The sequence below is a fragment of the Antrostomus carolinensis genome, unplaced genomic scaffold (assembly GCF_000700745.2).
Source record: "Antrostomus carolinensis isolate BGI_N321 unplaced genomic scaffold, ASM70074v2 scaffold18913, whole genome shotgun sequence".
Taxonomy (NCBI): domain Eukaryota; kingdom Metazoa; phylum Chordata; class Aves; order Caprimulgiformes; family Caprimulgidae; genus Antrostomus; species Antrostomus carolinensis.
The window spans coordinates 3,632-28,942 of record NW_010303348.1 but is presented as its reverse complement, the minus strand read 5'-3'; the positions used below and the strand labels follow the sequence as shown (position 1 = coordinate 28,942).

Genomic DNA, 25,311 nt, shown 5'->3' with positions numbered 1-25,311 from the left:
TCAGGTTGATGCTTTTAAATGCTATTGAGTACTCTCTTACAAGATGACTTCATACTGCTTCCCTCTCTTCCCCTGCTTCCTTTCTGTTCTACCTTGAACCAAACCTTTGGTGGAACAAGAGGCAAAATTGGTCTTCCCAAGAAAGAAGACAGCTCAGAAATCTGTTTACCAAGCATCAAGGTCTAAAGTTTTATAAAACTGCAAGGTGTTAGAAGCTTAACCTGTTGTTAATATTAACTCCAAATTTGTATGTTCTCTTTAGGCAATCATTCCTCAAGAGATGTACCTAAGTTAGTTCTATTTCAGATCACACTTTGCACCTTTTGAAAACTAGCTGATGTTTTGGAGACCAGTCGTAGCATTTTCATAGGGTATAATTAAATTCAGGTAGTAATAAACTGCATTTTTGTATCTGTCTCCAATTTGTGTAGCATAAGGTATGAAGCCAGTGTTTTTAGAAATGTAGTCTTCTGCATCAAGTAACTTCAGTGTGTACCTGTGTGAGATACTGGCATAACATAAGAATAAATTATCTAAATCATACCGAAGAAGATAGATAACAAAGGAAATTAAATCAGGGAGGATTGTAGGGTTTGTCTTGTTGCAGGGTTGGGTTTTGTGGTTGGTGGGTTTTTTGGTTTTTGGGTTTTTGGTTTTTTTTTAAATTGCTCCCTTTGGCCTAGAACCAGTGCAGTTCAACTAAATTAACCTAGGTTTGCTTGGTACTTTTCCTTAAACTATTGACTTCAGTTTGGTGTTCTAGAATACATAATTAATAATCTCTTTATCAGGACTTTGTAGAGAGGGAGAAAAGATTGTTTGCATTTTGAAAAACCAGAAGCTTCTCAGGGGCATATAGTTAAATATGAGTGTCCTGAACACAATGATTTTTAATACTACTTTTTTGTAAATACATGCATTTTAATGACTTATTTTCTCATGTCATGTAATTAATGCTTGTAAGAAAGAGGGGAAAAAAAAAAAAAGTGGAGGGGGGGGAACAAACCACACAACCAAGCCCCCAAAACAAAAGATAAATCTTGTTTGCTTTTCCAGTTGATAGTGTGTATAAATGCATGACTATAAGCATTGCAGTGACTTGATTATATTCTAATTATTTATTGATCTTAGTGAACTTCAAACAAGTCATAGAGAAGGTACTATAAATGCAGTTATTTGCATTCTAAGAACACCGGAAGCATTATACTGGCTCATGTTTGCAGCCTTACCTCTTCCTTGTTGACAAGTTCTCGTCACTTTCACTCATCACCAGGACTCTGCTGGATCCCCCTTGACTAGCTTCATGCATCACTTCAATCTGAATAAAAAGGACACATTAAAAGTGAAAATACGTAAGTTGCTGATGCTTTTATTTAGAGAACTTTATCTCTTTCAAAGAATAAAAACCAGATTCTACCTAGTCTAGTAAATTACTGGACAAGTTAAAATAATTTGATTCTAGATGTGCAGATTATAAATCAAGAATACCTCCTCTCTCTATTTTTTTGCTTCCTTGCTGAATATTGGCATGGGAGACAATCTTAACTCCAGGCAAAAATCCTTATGTTCTTCTACCATAGAAGGTGAATTACCTCCTTATGTAGATAATTACAGGCATAACAGTCTGTTCCTTAGACTCTGAAATATAGTACTTTTATTTGTTTCCTGCCTGAAGCCAACCCAAAGATTTCACGTTTTCAGAGTTCTTTGTACAGTGCTATATGGAGAATTCCAGGGAATTTGTCGTGTGCCTCTGAGAAGTGTCTCTGTACAGTAGCAGTATTATGTGAGACAGTGCATACCCTCTAATACTGAGCACAGTGTACCTGTGCAAGGGCTGTCCCCTGGCTGAAATGCCCTTGGCTTTTTACAAAATATTTTGATAAACATTAACCTACTTCTTGTCCAGTCTTGCACAGTTGGATCATTTCAAGTGTGCTCCAGGCAAGTTTTACACAAGCTTTTCCTCCTTTTGCCTGCAGCTTTGAAAGTACCAAGCACTACTGTGGCTTACTCAAAGGCAACCTTTCCAAATTCAGTAGAACAACTCAGCTGCTGAGTTTGCACTTAATCCAGGCCAATATCTAAACTCCAGTTGAGTCTTCCTAAGTACTTTCCTTTTTAAGGGCTGATTCCGGGGGAAAAAGCAGTGGCCTGTCTAATGTTCTATATAGCTAAATTATTTGGCTGGTTGGTGATGATGGAATCCACTAATAAACTATACTCATCTGAACTATCAGAACCAATAAAATACAAACAAATTTTATAGCAACAATAGAAGGGAAGGAAAGGGGGCATAATTTGTACTGTAATCTTGGAAAGTAGATTTAAAAATGAACGAATGGATGTTTTTATAAAACTTGTAGCATGTTGTTGCATATACTTAACTATGTGAGAGGAAAGCACCTGATTACCTGCATTACTCTTGAGAATAAGACTAATTCCAAAGTCACTTTCTGTGAGTTTAGACAAAGGTGAGGCCAGCTGTATGTTCCTACTGATAACTGGATTTTATTCTATGCTTGCTGAAATTTTGGCCATATCAGAAAATAGAGTGACTTTAATTTTGGCTTTTCAGCTCAAATGTATGAGCAAGTGAGGTGTATGGTTAGCAGAAAAGCTGGGTTGAAATAGCCTGCATTATATCAAGTTAAATAATAGAGATGGGCCAGGTAGACACTTCATACATTTTTAGCTTTTTATGACTCAGGGTAACACTGTTCCTCCCCTTCTCCCCCCTAAATATTCCCATTTCCCCAGAAGAAAACAAACAAACAAACCCCCAAACCAACTACTTCTGATTTGTCTGGAATTTCTGCACAAACAGGATTTAACCATTTTTTTAATATTTAGGCCAAAGTAGCACATCCATGTGTGTCTGTTACTGGTGTAAGAAGTGCTAATGTAAGAGTTTCATTCTGTTACTCCTTAAAAATCAGAAAGTCCAAAATGCTTCTTTTGAGAATTACCTTCAAAATACTGGACTAAACTGGAAAACACCCAGAGAACTTTTATTGTAACGTGGGATCTCTGTTGCTCGCTCCTTTCTTATAGAGAGCTCACCTTTAAAAATCACCTTTAAAATAACTAATCACCTCTGAAAAACTTAGCAACTGCAACCACAGGGGCTAGTGTGTCATTCCTTTCCCTGGTATATAACCTGGTTTAGGTTGGGGTATTTCTTTCCCGCAGAGATGTACTGACAAAGCTTATTACCTTCCTCCTCTTCTGCCCCCAAACTGCTGAACAGTGTGAAATAGGGTACTTGCTGTTTTCATCACACTTTCATGGGGCACCCAAATCAAGGTCATACCTCTCTCTCACACTACCCAACTTCTTTTGCTATTTTCTGAATATTAGTTGTATTATTTCCCTCAACACAGTCAAGGCTCTCTTATTTTTTTCTTTCTCAAAACATACCTTAAATTGCTTTTTTTACCATTTTAATGATATGCTGCCCTAAAGAGCTCATAATATGAACCTTAATGCAGGGAAGATGCAAGAAAATTACGGCAGGGGGATGTTATTGTTTGACAGGTTGTGAGTAAATGGCACTGCATATGTTTTGATTTTTGTCTCATGTTTGGTAACTTGTTACTAAAGGGGGACACTGGCAAAGTTACAAAACATTTGTGCACAGATCAGGGGTACTACTCCTCTCTTTCACAGGGATATTTACATGGTCTAAACCCAAACATTTTAAATAAGATAAATGTAGCATTACTTGATTTTGACAGGGGAAAAAAGAAGTCTGGTCTCTGAAAGTGGCTATTTGAGCTGGCTTGGGCAAATGAAAAGTTTCAGGATGCAGCTGTACTTTGTCTTAGTTACAGGAATTGCAGATGAATGAAGTTTATGGATCCTTCTGTTTCCAGTCTTAAATACTCAAGGAGGGCCAAATGGCTGTCTTGATAGCTCAGTTATCCCAGTCAGTCTCTACAGCTCAAACAAAAGACTCTGCTGTAAGGGCAGGGCTCTTGAATGCTGTAAGGCTTGGGAGTAGGAGGGAAAGGATAAAGATGTTCAAAGAATCCTAAACAGAATCTTGCTGCAGAAACAATAATACAACAATTCTCATCACAGAGACACAAAAGCAAAATACATTTCTCTGAACCTTACTTGTCCATGCAGCAACAGGTAACACTGGAATTTTTATTTTTCTTTTTTTTTTTTTTTGTTAGTTGGTTTCTTTCTAAGTATTAAATGTCCAGTCTTTCCTCCTTTGTGTAGAAACTACCCTTAGAAAATATTTAAATTAGGATAACTTTGTAAAACCCTGAACATAACACATCTTCAGAGAAGCTGGACTAAGATTCCAGTTTTAGAAACAAAATAGTTCGTATGCTAAGGAAGGACAGGCACTTGGGATGCACTTTAATGTATTACTGTCTGGATGCCATCTAGAGGCACCCTGACAGGCTTGAGAGGTGGGCCTGTGCAAGTCTCATGAGGTTCAACAAGGTCACGGTGAAGGTCCTGCATGTGGGTCAGAGCAATCCTAAGCACAAATACAGGCTGGGCAGAGAACTGATTGAGAGCAGCCCTGAGGACAAGGACTCGGGGGTGTTGGTTGATGAGAAGCTCAATATGACCTGGCAATGCGCACTTGCAGCCCAGAGGGCAAATCGTATCCTGAGCTGCATCAGAAGAAGTGTGTCCAGCAGGTTGAGGGAGGTGATTCTCCCCCTCTGCTCTCATGAGACCCCACCCGCAGTAGGGATCCAGCTCTGGGGCCCCCAATGTAAGAAGGACATGGACCTGATGGAGAGAGTCCAGAGGAGGCCACGAGGATGATCCGAGGGCTGGAGCACCTCTCTTATGAGGCCAGGCTGAGAGAGTTGGGGCTGTTCAGCCTGGAAAAGAGAATGCTCTGGGGAGATCTTATAGCGGCCTTCCAGTACCTGAAGGGACCTACAAGAAAGCTGGGGGGGGGACTTTTTACAATGGCATGTAGTGCTAGGATGAGAAGTAACGTTTTAAACTGGAAGAGGGCAGGTTTAGATTAGATATGAGGAAGAAATTCTTTACTATGAGGGTGGTGAGACACTGTAACATGTTGCCCAGAGAAGTTGTGGATGTCCCCTCCCTGGAAGTGTTCAAGGCCAGGTTGGATGAAGCTTTGAGCAACCTGGTCTAGTGGAAGGTGTCCCTGCTGATGGCAGGAGGGGTTGGAACTGAATGATCTTTAAGGTCCCTTCCAACCTATACCATTACTTTAGTGTAACTTGATTTTCCATGTACATGAGCATAAATCCTTTTTAACACTGTCATCTGAGTAACTTTCAAACTCCAATGTCAAGTGTAAAAAAAAAAAAAAAAGCTTAGCAGAGAATTAACTTGTAAATGTTCAATTTTTTAATTCCAAGTATAAATATGTAAACTTATATTTATATTGCTTTGAGTTCTTTCACAATACGGGATGTCCTGAAAACACAGATAGTCCTACCTTAATTCCGCCTTTAGTCTTCTTAATGCTTTTCTTTTTTGATAACTCTACTTCAGAAATGGTCCTTGGAGGGCAGGAAATTTCTGTGGACCTCCTGTTGGTAGCTGAGGAAGCCAAAAAGAAAGTACTATTAGAAAATGTACACTAAAAGTTGAAAATGTGCTTCCTAACAAAAGCAATGAGCAAAGATCAGTGGTAACTGTGACTGGGCTTAGAGAACTGAATTATGGCTGGAGTGGTGAAGGACAAGGACTGCGATGGTTTGGGTGGATTCACCCTTTTGGGTTGCAGGACACAGGGCGATCTTGTTCGGTGCTCCACTGTGTCTCAAACTGGCACCTACAGCCACATGCTGTAACGACTGCTTTGGTTTGGGTTCCTCCCTGCAACCATCTTTAGGGCAGCACAGGTAAATGTTAGCCAGCTGTATCAACCGTTGGGCAATCCTCACTTACAGAGTTTTTCGGCTCAGGTGGTGTTGTTCCTTGTGTGGGTTCCCAGAGAAAGGAAATTTTGGTTCTCGTAATGGTTTTTTAATGTTAGATTTTAACGAATTGTTCCCTGTAAGGTTTCATCACATGAACAAGTCTCAAAAGAGTAATTATACAGGTGTTCCATAGATCACTGTGACCACGTATGTAATGACAGTGAATCCGAGGAAATGATTTCAGAATATGCTTTGTCATGTCAGGTTTGTTGGGCCTTCCAGGCTCTGTAAACCACAGATCACCTTGAGCTATCTAATGCTACTAGAAAGTTGTCCTTCATCACTTATCCTGAGGCTGCTGTCCAAAGAAAACATTTAAAATTAACTGTGAGAAGGAGAATCATACATTTGGCTTGAGGAGAAAATAATCTCCCTCTTACAGTTCATATCTTTGTTTTTAGTTGATAATGAGCTCACAGTGCATGTTATATAAGTACAAGGCAAACAGTGCTCTCCTTTTTCTTAGTTGCTGAGTTGATACAGGCAACCCTGTATGTCATGGTAAAAACAAATATGAATACCAGATTAAATGATGAAAGAATCTGGACCAGGCAACAAAGAACAAAATTGTTGCAATTCTAATATTAGGTACTTTTCAGTTTTATTCTGGGAAAACTTTCTAATTAAACAGGAACTTTTCAGAAAATAAAAGCTAGTGTTTTCAAATACATCCAGTAACATTCTGTTTAAGATTGTTTCACCAAGTTTAATATTTTGAGGTGATGACACTCTTGGTTGTCACAAATAACTTTCTCTTCTTCTCCGGAAGAAGGTAAGGGATGAAATACAAAAGATGCAGACATCTCTTTGAATGGGGAGGACATTAACAAATTTTCAAATGCCCTTGTTATTAAATTCTTTTAATGTAGTAAAAAAAAAAAAAACAAAACCAAACCAAAACAAAAAAAAAAAAACCCACAGAAAAAAGTGACACATAGAAACACCTCAAATTATATGCAGTTAAAAAGACAACATATCAGTTTCATAGACAATAATAACAAGCTGACATTTCTTCTGCCCGGTGGTTTTTTATCTGCTTTATCTTGCGGCTGGGAAGAGAATTAATTAAAGCAGCTTCTCTCCAACCCTTTCCTAAATCTTCTTGGTTTTATCCCACGCTGAATGCTGTGAGGACTTGGCAATGTCATTTTCATGCCTATTACTTCCTCACAATGACTGTATTAGACAGTTTCTTCAATGCAACAGCAAAGTCTGGCAGCCACCAGCAGCTGTAATTGACCAGTAGAAGATTCTTATGGTTCCCAGGACTGAGCTGAAATGCAAATGTCAACTCTGTTTGGTTCTTCCATCACTCTCTTTCAGAATATACAGCAGGGGATTTGTTTTGATTTTGAGCTCTTTTTTCAACAGATGCCTTTTTCCCATCCCAAAGAAAGCTTTCCATGAAATAGTGATTATTCTCTCAAAAGAATTGTTATTTCACCCCAAAAGTGGAGTACTGACATTTTGAAATTAAGAGGCGGCAAAAAAAACCACATGCAGCAAATATAAGCTATCTGTGCTTATTGTCCAAGTTCTTCATACCTTCCTAATCTGCAGGAAAGATGATTTCTACTGTTGGTAAAACCAGAATACCAATCTTCATCAACTATTCCATAAATTTTCAAACAGACCCTTTTACGTTTTTCCCCATGAATACCTGAGTAAAGTGTTACAAGTATCAGCAAATTCACTCTTTTCCATACTAATGCATTCTGAAGATTCTATTTAGCCTTAAATTCTCATCTACCATGATCTTTACAAGATGCAGGCTGTGATCATACCTATCACACTGAACAACATTCCCTCCTGGAGATTCTCTCAACTATGTCCTATTTATACCTTGAAAAATCAGCGGGAAAAATATAAATCTAAGACTTAATCGCAAAAATCCTGATTCAATCAAAGAAAACCAAGACATTGTTTCATGCTCTTCCCCACACACTTACCAGGCACTCCTGAATACCCTAGATATGCTGCCAATGTCCAGTTACCCTATCTAAATCTGAGTTTGGCCCATTGGATTGCTCTACAAAGCTAATTCCCAAGTTTTAGATATACTGGTTGTGTTATTAAAAGGAATGTAAGCAAATAACTTTAGGAATCATGAGAACTTTTGCTTAGAACAGCTCAGTCTGCAATACCAAGTTGTTTGACCTATTCATTAATCAGAAAACATGGAAATCAGTTATGACTTTGATGTCTGGATCACAGCGTACAAACTCAGACAGTTCCAGGTGATCCAGGAAAGAGCACACTGGACAGTTTAAGTGAAAGATGACACACTCACAGAAAGCCCAAGTGCAGATGTTCCTTGATCCAACAGCAAAGTACTCAGGTGAGTTTATTGTCTTAGTCTTGCCTTCCTCAGTATGGCGTATTTCAGAAAGGGGGAGGCAGATACAAGATACGAAAGGTGTCAAAACCAACTGCTTGTATTTTAGGAGTGAGTTCGATTCAGACTGACACAGCAAACTTTCCCCTTCCAATTTGACCCAGAAATTAATTGAAATCAGGAAGCAATCTGGTTTTGGTTGTGCTCTAGAGTATTTTTCAGTTATTGACTGGCCCATATTCAGAGATGCTGCATGTCAGTACATTTAAGTAGTTTCTGGAGTAATTTAGAAAGAAACAGCCCAAATACCTGCCAATTATTATTGCACTAATTACTGTGGAACTAGAAATATTTTATAAGGGAAACTTCTTATAAAATTCAGTACAGTTGGCCTATGACAAGGTCATTACTGTTCTGCACTGCTGAGGAGGCTGAAAGTTAGTGTTCAACTGCTGTATTGGGTTGGTACTGAAAGAACAAAGGCCCAGGAACAAACGAAAACTATAACTATCTATAAACAATCTAAGGTCTGCATGGTTTCAAGGTTGTTTGCATCCTATTGTTTTACAGTACTCCCCTGGGTAATAAGTAATGAAGATTTCATTTTGAACTTATTAATATTTTAAATTGCTTAATGCTGCTTTTTAAACAAATATTGTTAAAGGGCATTGTATGCAGAGGTAAACTTTTTATTGCAGGGATATTTACAGTAAAGCAGGTTTTAGGTCTACCTGGAGCACCACTGTGCTTCTCCTATGGGTCTTTAGTACTGCTTACTAGTTTTTTATGAGCCTGCTATAAGATATGTACGGAATTACTGTTTCATTATCTAGCCTACAGCAAGTGGTAATCTGTACTGTCCCTAAAGCTTCCATGAAAGGACATAGACTCATGTGCTCAATGTTGCTTTGCAATCTCTGCACCACTCCAGGACTGAAATAAATTCAGTGGGGACAACTTGTTGTGTTGCTTGTGAGGAAAGGCTGTGGTTTCACCCATTTCCCCACCCTGCTCCTGCGTGGCAGGGTACAGGCACCATTGGGTGCAGCTCCCAGGTGCGCAGAGACAGCTGGATTAGTCCATCTGGGTAACTGGCCTCAGATTTGCTCCTGCTAGAGTAGATGCAATTCCTTAGGTAGCAAGAAACACAGACTCTGTAGTCAAGGGTTATGACACACAGCCAGCACTTGCAAACATGCCTCTACTACCCTCAAATAAGTGCCATGCTTTACGTTCAAGTCTCGTGTGAATTTCCCAACCACATGCTTCCCCATCTGTTGCAGAATCAAAATCCTTCTGCGAGAGCAGGCATGGAAACGACTCGTCTGCTAAACCGTTTCTTGGGGCTTGCAGCTTGTGCTGTCCCACAGGAACATGAGTTTGAAGATAATTAATGACTTAATAGTGGTTTTGAACGCTGGTGATGATAAAACAGCATGCTTAGGCAGCTAAAGAAACACCAGAGCATCTAAGTCTTATCATTTAAAGACTTAATACTTTTCCATTCTTAGGCAATATAAACTGTACTTTGCTCTAGCAAAATTGCTCTAGCCCCCTGAAAATCTGCCCATGGAAGAAGCATAGAGTGAGGCCCCTGTACGTGGAATATTGTTCTGCAAGGAAACACACTACTTGGTTTCTTCAGACTTGCCCAAGTGTGATAGCAGCCCTACAGCTGCAAAACTGAAAGCATCTTTTCCTTCTCTCTACTTTGTTTATAGAAATATCCTGACCTATAGAAACTAGTGGTTTCCTAAAACCATTAATGAAAATCACATGCACCGTATTTTCTGAGTCAGCTAATCTCTCTGCAGTCTCACTTCTCCTGCACACATCCCCAGACTCTTGCAAGACATTCTTCTTTTATCCTCTATCCAGATGTTATTAGTTAGTGAGTGTTATGCATTAGTGACTCCGAGGAACACTGGAATGGATCCAATGAGCAGTCGTACACGTTTAACTGAGATGGAACCAGTTTAATTTTTATTATTCAAAGAACTGAAAAGGCTCCAGCTGGGTTCCCCCCTATGAATTTCATGTTCCAAGCTGACCAAAACAGATGCTTGTAGGGCAAGTCACAGATTTTGTATGTGTACTATGCTGTTAAACATGTTATTTGCTTAACAAGCTCACAGAAATTTTGACATCTCTGATCATGTATTTCACATTTCTGTTGCACACAAAGAAATGTCTAGGTGAATATTTTCTAGCATTTAGAAGACAGGAGATGCCAGAAGCAACCCTACATGTGCAACCCTAATTTTGCCCTTTTCCTGCTAAGGCATCTTGGCCCACCACCCTCTAAGAACCCTTGCTGCATTCAGCACATGGAATCAAAACCACATAATTCATGAGCAGCTATTCACTATTTTGATTTATCTGTATTTCTCAGTGGGGTCCCAGAGCCTTACTATCCATATGCTATTTCAATCTCTGCTCTGAAAATAATTGTCTTTTTTCTAATAGCCATTTTTACAATTCAGGTGCTTCACAAGTATTTACTGAGCTGTTTTCATGACACTTCTCAGAGGTAACAGGCTGTTACCAACCACACTGAGAACTCAGAGTTCCACAGACCAACGTAACATTTTTAAAATGGAATTTTCTGTTTACTGAGTATTATGCCACTTCACTTGTTCATGAGCACGTGCTCTGCCCAGCAATTCTGATTTCAGTCTTGCACTGCTCTTTCAATGTAAATTTATTTATGTAGTTGTACAAGTTATTAAAAACACCTTCCCTCCTCCCCACATTGCACTAACTTGAATCGCGTTAACACCCACATGGGTTTTTAACAGGGTTGAAACCTTCTCACCAAATGCACCAGCTTCTCTTTCCCATGTCAGCTGGAGTGAGAAGCAGCAGAAAGTAGTCAAGTTTCGGGGATGACTCCAGAACAGTTGAAACCCACCTGAACTGGGTCTGGCACAGCTCTCCCTTTCCTCCCAACCTCTGGCCACACACTTCTGTCTCCTTTCTTGTCAGCGCTGCTGTTCATGGAACTGGGTGTTGAGGAGCTGAACTAGCAAAAACAAAACAGCCCTCGCCCCAGGGTCAGTTTTCAGTTCCCTCCTTTGCTCCCACTAGTTATGTGACCATAAATACTGAGAGAAATCAGTCACAAACACATGGCTGTGCTGGGCAAAGAGGAGAGGAGAAAGGGAAACTGTGACAGCCCAGCATTAAGAGGGGCTTAAACTGCTGCAAGATCATACTGTAAGGAAACAAACAGTGCAGGGGATAAGAAACGTACTTTGTCTCTGAGTTCCAAAGATTTTTGCTGACAACAAAGGAAATGAGACTATAGGAGCCAAGCTGTAGCAAGTTCATACATAATGAACATGTATGAGCTGATATTTTTTTTTCCCCCCAAGTGCTTATAATTCTGCCAAATCTGGACACCCAGCTCTCACCACTAAGGTAACTGAAACGAGACCATTTTCCTGGCCTTGTTCACTGAGATGGCCAAAACATTTTTTACTGAAGTCTTCCAAGAAAGTGTCAGGCTGAAGAATATAGCCTTTGGGAAAGTTTCATTTCAAGGAGTTAAGAGTTTGGGAGAATTACAAGCAAATGAAAATAGAAAAATGCTGACTACAGTCATCCCTAATAGCTTTACAGCTCTGTGGCTTATCCTACTGTGCCTGTCAGCCTATGGGCAATACCAGCCTGCATGGTTTGACTTTGTGGACTTATCCCAATTCACTCCAGCTAAGGAGTTTTGTACAGAAATACAGTCTGCAAATATGTAGTCAGATCATCAAAAATGATGCCCTCAGAATTAGAGCAAAGACACTTCCCCATCAAGTGCCACTTTTTTTCTCCCTGCTGATGGCAGGGGGGTTGGAACTAGATGATCTTTAAGATCCCTTCCAACCCAAACCATTCTATGATTCTCCCAAGACATACAGGGACAAGTTTAGCCATTAGCAGTATTCAAGCAGCTTCCACTGGGAGTAAACAGAGTTCTCCTTGAAATAAGGTGTCATATATACTACTGAAATATTTTCAAGGCATTTATTATAAAAGGGTCAGCAGAAGTTTTTCTGCCTTTTCTGGGTTTATCTGTGAATAATATTTAAGCAGATTCTCACAGCTGAAATGTGTACCAGGTGCAGCTGGCATAGACTTTTGAGCATCATGATAATTCCAGTACTAGTTTTTCACTGTTGAACAGGTTTTTCCCTGCAAAATTTACAAGTTAATTTGTGAAAACAAAAGCTTCAAGAAAAAACTGGATTAATTTAAAATTTTACTTCAGAATTTCCAGACCCATAGAATAGCATTTGGTGAGGGAGAGTTTGCAGTGCAGCTCTGAGCTGCCCTTCTGGATCTTCACTGGGCTAAGACTTTGCCAAGAGTCACCAGAGATCATAAGGACATAGATGTAGGAAACTGTCACAGCCTTTTCCCTGATAGAAATCTGCCCTTTCTCTCATACATGGTGTCAGCTCTGCCTGTATGCACCTATGTATATGTCCACATAAAATTAAGAGTCTCACAGTTACAATAATGGAGTATTTCACGCCTGAGCCTTCACATCCATTAAGATTTTTCCATTAGCACCCTGAATTAAATTGAATTTCCCCTACCACTCCTTGTTAGGGAAATGGAGAGTCAGCAAGTAAAAACAAAACAAAACAAAATCTATTCTGGAACAAATGCAACTTTTTTTCCTTTCACAGACAGCTACTGCAATGCTGCCATGGTATTGTTACATCTGCTGCCTGGGGACAAAAGCCTTTCTTTCTGGTCTTCTATTTCTGTTTACCACATTTTATTGCCTTTGCATTTACACAGCCTAGGAATATGGTATTTTCCTGTTGCCATATTCTATTTTGCAAGCTTTGAGAAATATTCAGGTATGTCCTGGGTAACAAATAACAATGAATTACAATATCTGTTTCAAGAAGGTGCTCTTAGCCTCTTCCAGTTTTCCAATATGGTGCTCAATAAATTCTCCCCATAAATAAATGCTGATTCTGCATTGACCCTGTGAATGTGCAGAAAGGGCACAGAGGAAAGTCCAAAAGAGGGTAGCTTTAAGAAGAACAGAATTTCACAGCCTCATTTTCAAGGCTGGGAATAGGATTCAGTGTCCCTGTTGCTATTCTCAGCCATATTTCAGACTCAAACTGTGAAACCCCTTGGTGAATCACTCAGTTTTTCTGTGCTTCAGCTTTCTTTCTGAAAAAAAAAAGAGAGGTTAAAATACTTACCAGTGGTAAGTAAGCCAAGTGGTTTTAAAGAGAATTCAGGAAATTCAAAGTATAACTCTTTGTAGCAGACAATTGGATAATACCCAAAGGATGCCACTACACAGTATATATGTAAAGATACATGTACTGTTCACGGCAGTTAAAGTAACTGTTTTTGAGCCCCAGGATAAGCTGTAGACAGTCAGGGATTTCTGCTTCTTTGTACAGAGGTACTCTAGGTCAATCATCTTCAGGCACAAAGAACCTGAATGATTTGCTATAGTCTACTTATCAAGGTCTGAACAGGACCTGGTTGCACTTTGCATCTCCTCAGAGAACAACTGGAGTAACGTTTTAAAATAAATTCATCGAGCTATTAATCTGCAACAGGACATAAGAGGCTAATCCTTGTCACACAGTTATCCTGTGTGGTGTTGTATAACACTGAACTGCAATGCAAGGCTCAGAGCAAGGGAGCATCTCATGATTTTCTGTGGAAGAGCCGATAGTATTGGAATGGCTGTATGAACAAGAGTCAAAATTTAAAGCATTGTCATTTATATACTATTTTTCAAGGTTCTATCTATACAAAAAGTTTAATTTAAAAAATCTGCAAGTGCTCTAAAATGACAAGAAAGAAGTTGAAGGAACACAAACACATAGACTGCATGCATAAACAGAAACAGAAATGCAAGGCTAGCTTTTAGCCTGAAGATGCAGTTTCGCAATAGGCAAAAGCCATTCTAAAACTGTATTTCCACTAACAGGGACTAACTAGCTCTGACCTACTGACCCCACAACCCCTTTTTCTGCAAAGTCCTTTGCTTCAGCACTAGTGGCCAATCAGTGAATAATCTGATTAATTTTAGTTAGTGCTGCTTTCAGAAAGTGATTGGGCTACATCATCTCCAGAGCTCCCTTAGTTTTTCTGACTCACACAATGGAAAACTAACTACCACATTTTTGCAGTCAGTTCATTGAGTTTTCAAGGTAAATCACAACTAATCACTAACTTCAGCTAATTGACTGCCAACAACAGTGCAAGAGGGGAACACATTGCTGGAGGATGTGGGGGTAGCAGAACCTCTTCAAAGGCACTGTCCTCTGTTTGCCTTTAAGCCAATAGTGAAGCTGAAACTTGAGGTAGCAACTGTACGTTAAGAACACAGCTGGCATGGTTTGGGGAAAGAAAGTACAGATGTCAAACCAGCATGGTGATTGGAACAAGAGTAAGATCTTCTCTGGTGAGAAAGGATGAGTGCTGGGGAGCAGACAAGAACAACGGGGACGTTTGTGTGACCTTGTGATAGATAGTATGCCTAGAAAGCAAAATGGTCAGGCCACTGGCCATCCTATTCTTCCTGTTGAGAAAGCAAAATTTATTGCATGCTCTTCACACAAATTAGTTTTTTTCAAGGCTTTTTGCTAAAGTTTCCTCTTTTAAAAAGCCCTAAGGTTCCATTTTTTAATTCCTTATAGCTATCTCTGCTGAAAAGGGACAACCCCTCCTGGCCACCAAGTACAGAGTAGCTGGTCTCCAGGATGCACTGTTTCAAATTAGCTTCACTCATGTTCTTTTTGCAGAAAATAGCTATCTTGATTAAAGGCACATGCTAACCTCAAATCATGAACTTGTAGTACATTCCAAACAGAAGCCATGTTCAACTTTTACAATCAGTAGAGGACAACACTAGAAAAGTTGTGTAGATGGGAGAAACAAAGAATTGCACAAATGAGTCAGTGTCAATAATGAATCCTTAACATTTGCAGTATCTGACTAAAACTTGAGGGACTGTGACCCTCTAAAGCCAAATATTCACATTACAGTATATGCAATGTAAAAAAGGGTCTCATGCTTACCTTATGGGACTGGCAGTGACTAGCCTAGGGTTTGGGTTTTCAAGAATTAGCAATATAAGACATACTGAGAAACAGTATAGAAATGCACTTTGTAGATTAGACCTAGGAAGAAAAGCCTGATTTATTTTTTTTTATTCACCCTTGTTTGTATGTTTGTAGTGACAGATATTTCACATTCATTTTTCACAGCTAGGCCTACAAGGCTGACACTGAACATCAAATTCAAGTTTCAGTTCTGATACCAAAAATTAAACATGACTGTGTGGACAAAACATTGGTGTGTATCTGAAAGCAGCTGTTCATGGCCTACCTACTCCTGCTGGTCTGGTAATCTTTGGTGATGCTCGCTTTGGGGAAGATTCAGGATGTGGGGCAACAGGTTGTACTGGCCGGGTCTGTTTGGCTGCCAACTTCTTCAGACTTACTTGCCTCTTGTCAAACATTTCTTGTACATCTTCTAGTTTTTGTAGAATTCTTTGGGCATTGGCCTAGGCAAAGAAAAGGTAAATTACAGGTGTGTTCCGTGACTACTCACCTGAGTAAAACTTATTTCCCCAAGTGCTCACCTCTGTGCCCTTTTGGTGTGGGGAAAGACACGTATTTGAGCAGATTCAAATATACAGCCCACTAAGCTCTCATGTAGAGGCAATTTGTAATGTTGAAAATCTAAGTGAGTGCATGCACATCTGAGGGGTTTTACCTTTATTTCAGGGGTGAGGATCATGTCAAACTGATTGTAGAACTCCTTCGGGTTAGAGAGCTGGTGTTCCTTAGCTGTTACCAGGAACTTCTCAATTTCAACCAGTGCAGTTTCAGCTCCCTCTTGTGACTGGCACTTGTCCACAGCTTGGGAAGCTAAGAGGTAGATTCCAGCTTCACACCATTGGCTTGCCTTTAAAGAAAAATGGGGCGAGAAGGACTCCATCAACACTGACAGGTCTATGTAGTGAAATAGAGATTTGTCTTAACACGTCACTAAAGGGAATTAACGTTACACTTTTTAACACCCAACAGTTCCTGGCCACAAGTCACCCCATCTAGATAAGTAGAATAGTGGCAAGATCAGTTCAGCTCTTACAGGCCAGATGGTCCAGTAATGTGTAAAATAAAAGCAAAGAGAAGTGTTACTGTGGTTGCTGCAAATCGAATCTGTCAGCTGTACTACCTTATTTTGGTGTTCAGTCACACAATTATCCAAAAACTGAAATGAATACTTGAACCATACCAAAACTCCCCCAAACTTCTTAGGCCTAGAAAACTCAGTTAAAAATACTCCAAAGTAGGCTTTTACCATAAAATTTTGTTAATTCCTTTTTCAGACAAGGCTGGAATAGCATGCAGACATTCTCAAAGCATTTAGCTTGCTATTCTAAATAGATCAGAGGAAGTGAAAACAACTGAACAAGCAGTAAACTGTTCATTTTTAAACACTGGAAAACATACTGGTTCTCATTTCAAATTTAGGCCTAGCTCAATTTTTTCTTCGTTTTATTTCTTACTTTTCGTCATTTTAAGACCATAATTATAGGAAGCTACTGCTCCAGTTTTTATAGTAACAGTTTCTGAATTAAATGGAGGAAAAAAGGAATAAATATTTTTTCTCATCATCAGTTATCTGAGCTTATAAAAACAGAGCTGTTACTTGAGAAGGTTCACTCACCTTATCTAACTGCTTATGCAGCTCAAGAGACTTTCCCAAAATATCATACTTTTTCTTGGTCTCATTGGTAAAGTCATCACAAATACGCCTGAGTTCAACACACTTTGGTCTAATGGAGTCAACCGCATAATGGTTGTTTTGGATGAGCTGTTCTCCATGGAGAGCTAGAGACTGGGCCTTCTCCAAAGGTTCCTGTGAAATTAATGAGAAAAAATGCAAAGTTAGATCTTAAAATGATATGCATAATAAAGAAAATTCACCTCTGTAATCCCTGCTGTAGCCTGGAGGTAAAGGTTTGGGATATTAATCTAGCTGATATGTCTTATTTTATATTTACATTGAAGATCAACTTAATTGTCAGTGAGTATATTGAAACATAAGAGGTTCTATCAGAACATCAGGAAACACTTTTTTACTGTGAGGGTGACCAAGCACTGGAACAGGCTGCCCAGAGAGGTTGTGGAGTCTCCATCCTTGAAGATATTAAAAAGCCATCTGGACAACCTGCTCTCCTGGGCAACTAAGTACAGTTCATAAGCTTAGTCACAATAGGACGAAATGAGAGGTGGCTAATAGGAATACAGTACACATCAACACATTATGTGATGTGGACAATGTAAGGAAAATGCATGTTACTATGACTTTTATTCCTTTAGGCTTCTGCAGAAGAGCTGTGCAAAGATCACAATATTTCTTAATCTTAATCCTATTCTTAAAAAAGATGATCCTCAGCTTTTCAATTTCTTCATGTACATCCTCCTCTGATTCAACTTACTTGTTTGTTCACTGCTTTCTAATAATAATAAATGTGGTGGATATCACAGCTGACCAGCTGATAGAATTATAAAGTCCAAATGTCTGGAAAAGAAAGGTGTTTATTGGAAGGCATGGGTGTTCCTCAGACTGCTGTGAGTCTGAATAGAATGGTCTTAAAACTTATCTGGCCAAGGTAATCGGTTAAGTATTCTGGGCTTTTCAGATTCCAAAGATGGACCTAACCTTTCCTGGTTTTAAATACTGATTTTTGAACTGGATTCTAGCTTTCCAAGTAATAAACTGGAACTACTGGGTCTGAACAATCCTGGCTTCTGGAAAATAGTGTTTGAGTTTTGCAATTTAATGACTCATGAGAATAATGACTCATGAGAAGAGAGTAAGCATGATGCAAGGACAGTGACAGAAAAGTGTCTAGAAGATCATGTCTATAGCAGCTAGAATATTATATTGAGTACAAACCTGTCCTTTCTCTTCCAGTTGTTTCTGTTCCTTTAGGAGGTGCTCCACTCGAGTCACACTGTCTCCAATGTCAGCAAAACCTGCTTGTGCTTCCATGAGATTATCCAATGCCAGTTTTACCTAAAAAACCAACAACAAAACCATTAAAAAACCACAAAGAAGAACCCAACAAAAAACCCAACCAAAACCCCACCCCAAGATACTCATAAAATTCTAAGAAACCTAATGGCTTCTAAACATTCATCTCCATCTTTTAGAAGAGTCTGAATCTTGAGTTTAGTCTTTCAGCAAATTCCAAAATGGCAAAGACAAAGAATAAAGCAACAACCGACTATTCCTCAAAGAGTTGCCCAGCTTCTCACTATTTAGGCGTGCACAGTTTTGAAGACCTATAACTCCAGAGTCTGTATTACTCCAGAATCTGTATTTCTCCTGCGTCTGGGCTGACAACTGGGCTTTCTGAATTGTATTCCATTGACTCTGGTGGGATTGGCAACTTACCGTCACAGAAGTGATATTCAATACATAAATACAAAATGCAAAATGACTTATCAAGAGGTTGGTGTTTCACATTTTGGCCTAACAGGCTGGCACTTTCCTCACTATGCCTCACTCAAATGTTGTAAGATATCTGATAGATATCAAGAATTTAATTTTTGAATATGCATTTCCTATTTTGTAATAAAGGGCTTCTCTCCCAACCTCATTTTTGGATTGCCAATATGCTCTAAGTATGGGGAAAATTTGACCTTGTTTACCAGAGAAGACAAGACAGAACGAACAAATGAAATACCTCTCTAAAATCATGTTCAAAGTGTCGAAGCTGCAGGCATTGTTCTAGTTTTAGGTGATGCTTGGTCCAAAATTGATCAAAAGCCTTTTCTGTTTCATCCAACTGAGCCAACAACCTATTAAGAAAGTAGAATGAAAGAACTTACTTATTTCCTATAGTTAATTTCTTTTGAGTTACACCAATTGATGGCAGAAAGCAGAGCAGGGAGGTTGTGGGGAGCCTGCACCCATGTAAGAGGGCTCTGTGTCAACTTTCCCTTAAGCAAAAGCGAATGAAGTTTGCAGTGGGACAGGCAGGAGTGTGACTGATGAGTGAAAACTGCATCCGCTGTGGCAGTTGCAGTCCTGCCTCCTGACCTGCAACAGGAACACAGAGCTGTTCCATGCGCTGGCAGCTAAAAGCAGCTGTCTCTCCCTAGCTTCCACTCAATTCTTTAAAGATAATTTACTCCTGGCTAATGAAGATTTAATATGACGCAATTATAATTTTAAGGAATGTTTAAAGCAGAACTCTACAACTTGTTCATTTTCTTCACCCATCAGAAATAGGCAAGGACTGAATCATTTTTCCCAGTCGATTAAAAACAAGATTAGAAGATCATAATGCTTCCCATGGACATTGTTTCACTTTGTGTAAATAAGGAAACATTTATTCACAAAGAAATTAGTGCCAAGGTGTCACACACCTTCAGTAAAATGTCTGACACCAGATTAGTGAGTCATCCATACAGTGTCTCAATAATCTATTAATTATATTACAAAGTAGAACAGTTTAAACAGAAAAAAAAACCCACAAAAACAAACAAACAAGCAAAAAAACCTGAAAAGAAAGTCTTCTCCAAATATCCTGTATTTCAACAGATAGGCACTCTCTGGGGAGGCAGAGGACAGGCCTGATCTCCTACAAGCCACATGAGTGCTGGAATCATCAAGTTATCAGGGTGAACACCAATAGCTCCCTCCTATTCCTCTCAAAAACAAAGTTCTATTTTCACTCTATCCCTGAAAAACGTGGTTTTAATCAAAGCTAGTTGTTGAATTCAAGATTAATTAGCAAAATCCTTTGGGTTGACTGTTTAAAGGATTTTAAGGTATTCAGTGAAAAATATCAGCTCAGCTTTACTTTTAGCAGCTTTGTTCCCAGTGAATGCAGACACGCTGAAAGAGTAGCATGACATTTCTCTTTCCACTGCATCACATGGCACAGCAGAAACTTCTACACGGTGACTAAAAGCTTTATGGTAGCAACTAGCATTGTAGGAAGGAACAGGAGTTTCTCTCTCTATGTAGCTGTGAAGGGATATGTTTCAGAGTATCATCTTCATCTGTTCCTCCCCTGGTGTTTCCACAGACATGCACAAGCACATACCCTCTCATCTCACGTGGATTCAGATGCTACTTTCTAACCAGGCATAAAAGTTTTGAGGATGCATACGTTATGGCAGAAGTAAGTCCCACATTAAATCTTTAGCCAGGTAGTTAGTGATCCAACAAAAAATTACCAAGAAATTCAGGGCTTGTTTGAACTTGCCTTGACAGTTTAATCAAGTAACTTTCTCAAAGCTATTCCCTTCTGTGAGATACCTGTCCAAAAAATCCTGAGGACCTGAACCAGTGCAAATTTCTAACCCGCATATTTAAATCATTAAAATTACACTTGCATTTCTTAGGAATAAAAAAGCAACTTGCACAAGGGAATCAAGCTTGACTGACCTTTCTACTGTCGCCACATTTTCCAGTTCATCTGGACTGAGTTTGCTGTTGGCACTTCGGGTGACTGGCTCCCTAATACATGTCAGTAGGGTGGCCCCCTGCTTCACAGCTAGTTTCAGCTCATCCTGAGGGAAAAAAAAAACAAAACAAGCCAAACAAATTGTATGTACTTATTCTAAGAACGCTCACATTTCTTAGATGGACAACATGGTAATACTAAAGGAGGATTCTTTCATAGGTATTAAATACTTGGAACAAAATATAAATGCTTACCAAAGAAGGTGTGTTTTTTCTAGAAATGCAGACTACATCTATTCAGTCTGAATAGTAGATATTTCTGAGAAAAGGGAAAATGTATAACTTCTGAGCAGATTGCATTTCTGACAAGGCAATTTGCAGAATAAATTATTCTACCACAAATTTAATACGTGATGCAGATTGTCCCATGAGCTAGAGACTCTGCTGAGACATTGCAGTTCTTAATAGAATTTCCTTAAATAACATTGTGACAGAGTATGTCAGCTATCAAGGAGTCATCCCCAGAAGAAGGTGTTTTCCCAGCATGAAAGATGAGCAATGAAAAGGACAGTGAGGCTCAAACATTAACATGTCAGCTGAGGAGTCCCCACATAACTGCACACTTCTTGCATAAAACTTGTTCTTGTGCTAATATAGATTAAGTAGCACTTTTTCTCTTGTGTTTAACCTAGGGTGTTTGTTGACAGCAGTAATGTTTTCTTCTGAGCCTTACTCTGAAAAGCTAAACTTGCCCTAACTTTAAAAAAACACTAAAAACAAATGACAGTTATCATCTAGTTAGGTCATTCTGTGTATTCCTGGATTATCCTCACAGACGTCCTCTACATCTGCTGTAGTGGGAGTTCATCCCTTCTGATGAACTCTTCATCAGGAGCCCATGCTATTCCAGATGTGACCCCATCACACCCTCTCACACAGCAGAAGTGACATTTCTCTGTTCTATCATTCCTGAAGCTGTAAAAGGTCTTTTTTCACAGTTGAATCAAATCAACCTCCTGAACCCAGGTTTCTCTCCTCTTCAGTAGTTTCCAGACAACGGACTCCCAAATGATGGCAGAAAAGTTTGTTAAATCAAAAATCATGTATTATGCAGATGGAGCTGTCATGAGACAATATTCACCTTCAGCTTGCTGTGGTGGTCAGTGTGCGCGAAGAGGAGCTCCTCTGTGCACTGCACATCGTTGGGAAGTTCAGTCTCTGCTAAGTCTGTTCCAAAGGTCTGTAGCATCTGTGCTGTTGTTTTTACTGTCATTGCAAAGTTTTCAATAGCCTGGAAAAGCAAGAGCATAAAGTCACAGACTGGTTATTTACCCTTAGCCTTTCAGGCATACTGTGCTGCAAATATTACATGCCTGTAAAGCTGGCCATGTTGCCCTTTTTTGGGTGAATATGCTAAAAGTTACAAATTAAATCCTGTGTCACAAATGATCTTGCCATAGGCCTACAAGTGTTATAATCTCCACGAACCAGCTGGGGAACTCACAGAGCTTAACAGACATAATGAAACCACAGAGAACACCAGCTTCAAAGCCAGGACTGGAACTTCAGATCCTCTACCCATGCTTGCTGGGAAATTCTGCTGTGTTTAGAATCTTAAATAAGGTTTTATTTAAGTTGAAGAGACTCCAAAATTATATAAAGTAAAGCCTTTTTACATTTCTATTTATACAGCCATTGTTCACTCAGCAGCAATCTGCCTTCCCTGACTTCTGAAAACGTGCATCTCCATCCAGCCTATCTGTACTAGATGCATACTAGTCACTCCCTCCCATCTGTTCATATTAGTACAGAAATACAAGAACAACTTACTGCAAATACATTTAAAATGCATAAATTCATTGGAGCATTGCTGCTTCTTTATCACTTGGGTGCCCCAATACAAAACGCAGAAATCTGTGGTTTTACTAAAGAAAGGGGCAGTGAGGAAGACTTAAAAAGAATGCTCCCTTTTCACAGTAGGATATATTGTTCAGACTTGAGATATGATTAAACCTTTGTATCTAGTAGCAAGCAACTGCATGGGATGTTTTTACATGATCATGCTCCAATTTCTTTAGAGACTGCATTGTCCTGTATAGCTCTTTATTGTTTACAGTTTTTGATCTAAACCACCTAATGGTCTGAGTCAGTCAACAGCACGAGGGATGCTCTTGCGCCCAGTCAAACACTACATAGTTGTTGCAAGTTGTGTTCCCTTCTCCAGCAATGATGGGAATGCCTCATTTGCAACCATAACAGTTAAAATTATGCTGAGTGCTCAGTGAAAAACAAACTGGAGGTAGATCATCATTCGAAAGGTGCCGAGAGAAATTACATTCCACATATGCTATCTGAAACACGCCCCGGATGAGGCAATGCTAGCAGGGTTCATAGCCTTCTTCCCTTTTTTTCCCATAAATTCATGCCTGCTTTCAACCCAAGCAGGACAGACCCACATATGTTCTGGCTTAGCCCTTAGCAGCTGTAGCCTGCTGTTCTCAACACTGAAACTACTGGATTAAAGTTGGCTGAAATGTCACACTTCTGACTGCCACACAGATAGAGCCATCCACAACCAAAGGCCATTTACTAAAAGCCAAAAACCTACTCTGTGGGCAAGAAATCTCCTAGGTTGCTAGCCATTCAAGATAAGAAAGCAGAAACAAAGAACAATGCAGTGAGATTGCTGTGTCACTACCATTTAGCAACAGTTTAAAGCTGTTCCAGAAAAAAGCATTGTCAGGACAAGATTTGAGGACACTAAGAGAAGGAGCAAAGGGGATTAAGACAGTAGCTCAGCAAGACTGAAAGTCAGGCTGTTTCAAGGTGCCATGGACATTGACACTTCCCTGATGAAAACCTCTTATCCAGTAGAGATTCCTTGGCTGACTGCACCACACAGCACAGGCTTATCAGTGTTTCACTTAATAGTGTGCTTGCCCTGACCCTCTCCTGTGTGTATGAGCAATAAATTGTTTCATATACCTAAATGATATCTGTGGTTTTTTAAGTCTCCGTGCTTGGTAAAAGTTTTTCAACCAAATCAAACCAAGAGATCTGAGGATTACATAGTCACAAGTCTTGGCTCACTTTTCTTTCCGTATTTTACCAAACTATATATTCATACTTTATATAAACTCCTGTCATTAATAAACAACACAGACTTTCTTGTGCTTCTTTTTATTTCCTTTCCTCATTTTTTCAAGCCTTTAGCTGTTTGAAAGCTCAGATAGATGATTCCTGCAAGGGATACTTTTTGACACTTTTGATAACTTCAACACGTAAGCCTGTTCACCTAACTCAGTCCTAACCTCCCTCTAATCAACACAGCTATAAATGCAGCGAACCAGTGTTAGAGGAAATCAGATTTAGTGTGTGTATATTTAGAAGCCTGAAATACTTAGTGATTCTCAAGGACAGTAAATTTTAATTCTATATGGACAGTGGTTAATGCATCTCATAGCAGGAAAGTGACAAAAGTGATTAGACTTAACAAAGCTACCTCAGAAAAGCTCTTTTTCCAAGTGTTAGACCTAACCTGCAGGTCAACAAGAGACTCAAACCCAAGGCTGCTCAGAACACGGCAAAACACTAGGGCTACTTATGTGTGAGCTCTAACATACCAGTCTTGCAAGTAGACCCACAAAGACAGATGCAATCATTGCATACAGTCTCTGGGAAATTAATTCATTTTCCAGGAGCAGGACCCAGCTTTGCCCATTTTTTCTTAGATAGGGTAAGACAATATTTTGGTTGCTGATGTGCCAGTGTTTGGGGTCTGGATTTTGTAAACGGTCACCATTTCTAAGCACCGTAATGAATTGTTTACATTATTTTGAAGCATCTGCTGAGATGCATTAACCACCCAAAAGGGAACAAACAAACTTGTAACAGGTTTCCTCAAAGGTAACAGAATAAAAAGTCTTTCTGCTTTTCCTACAATTATTAACTATTCTTCATTTACTCAAAATAAGACCCAGCTGGAGTGCATGTTTACATAGAACAGAAATTACAACAAAGGAAAATAAAATCTAGTGTCTTGAGTATTTTTCTTCTCTTAAATGATGGACATAATTAATCATTAAAGTGAGAATCTTAACCTTTGATTCAGTAAAGTGCTAAAGCATGTGTTCAACTTCAACTATGAGCTGCAGGCCTATGAATCTCATCAATTACTGAAAAGCTAAGAACGTGTCAAAGGGCCTTGCTGAGTAAGAATACTCCAACACTGTTGGGCCCCAGTCTAGGTCAACAGTGAGATAGAGATTACTACTTCTGTAACAAACTTTTTGGGAATTTACCTTTCTCTGTTTGAGTCATGGATTTCCTCTTTCCATGAATCCCTAGCAGAACGTGTAGGGTGAAGAGTTACTACTTAATGGTTGCTCTACATTCATTATCTGGACAATGCTGGGTGAAGACACGTGTAAGCACACCACTAATACTCACAGTTCGGTGATGTATCCACTGACTGTGGCCATACTCCAAGGTTCCTCCCAGCTCCCGGGTCAGCTGACTTTTGTCAATATAGCCATGTAGATCAGAGACAGAATTTAACATGATGAT

The 25,311-nt window shown here is 39.4% G+C and overlaps 1 protein-coding gene across 1 annotated transcript; it reads right to left on the bottom strand.

The window, feature by feature from the left end:
- Nucleotides 1-330: 330 nt before the first annotated feature.
- Nucleotides 331-25,311, bottom strand: LOC104521931 (probable guanine nucleotide exchange factor MCF2L2; the record flags this gene model as incomplete). The annotated part of the gene is made up of 11 exons (XM_010164071.1): nt 331-496; nt 1,230-1,318; nt 5,447-5,550; nt 15,637-15,814; nt 16,027-16,218; nt 16,987-17,178; nt 18,223-18,342; nt 19,016-19,130; nt 20,728-20,852; nt 21,887-22,036; nt 25,195-25,311. Coding segments are annotated over 11 exons (1,548 nt in total), but the record flags the coding sequence as incomplete, so codon positions are not given.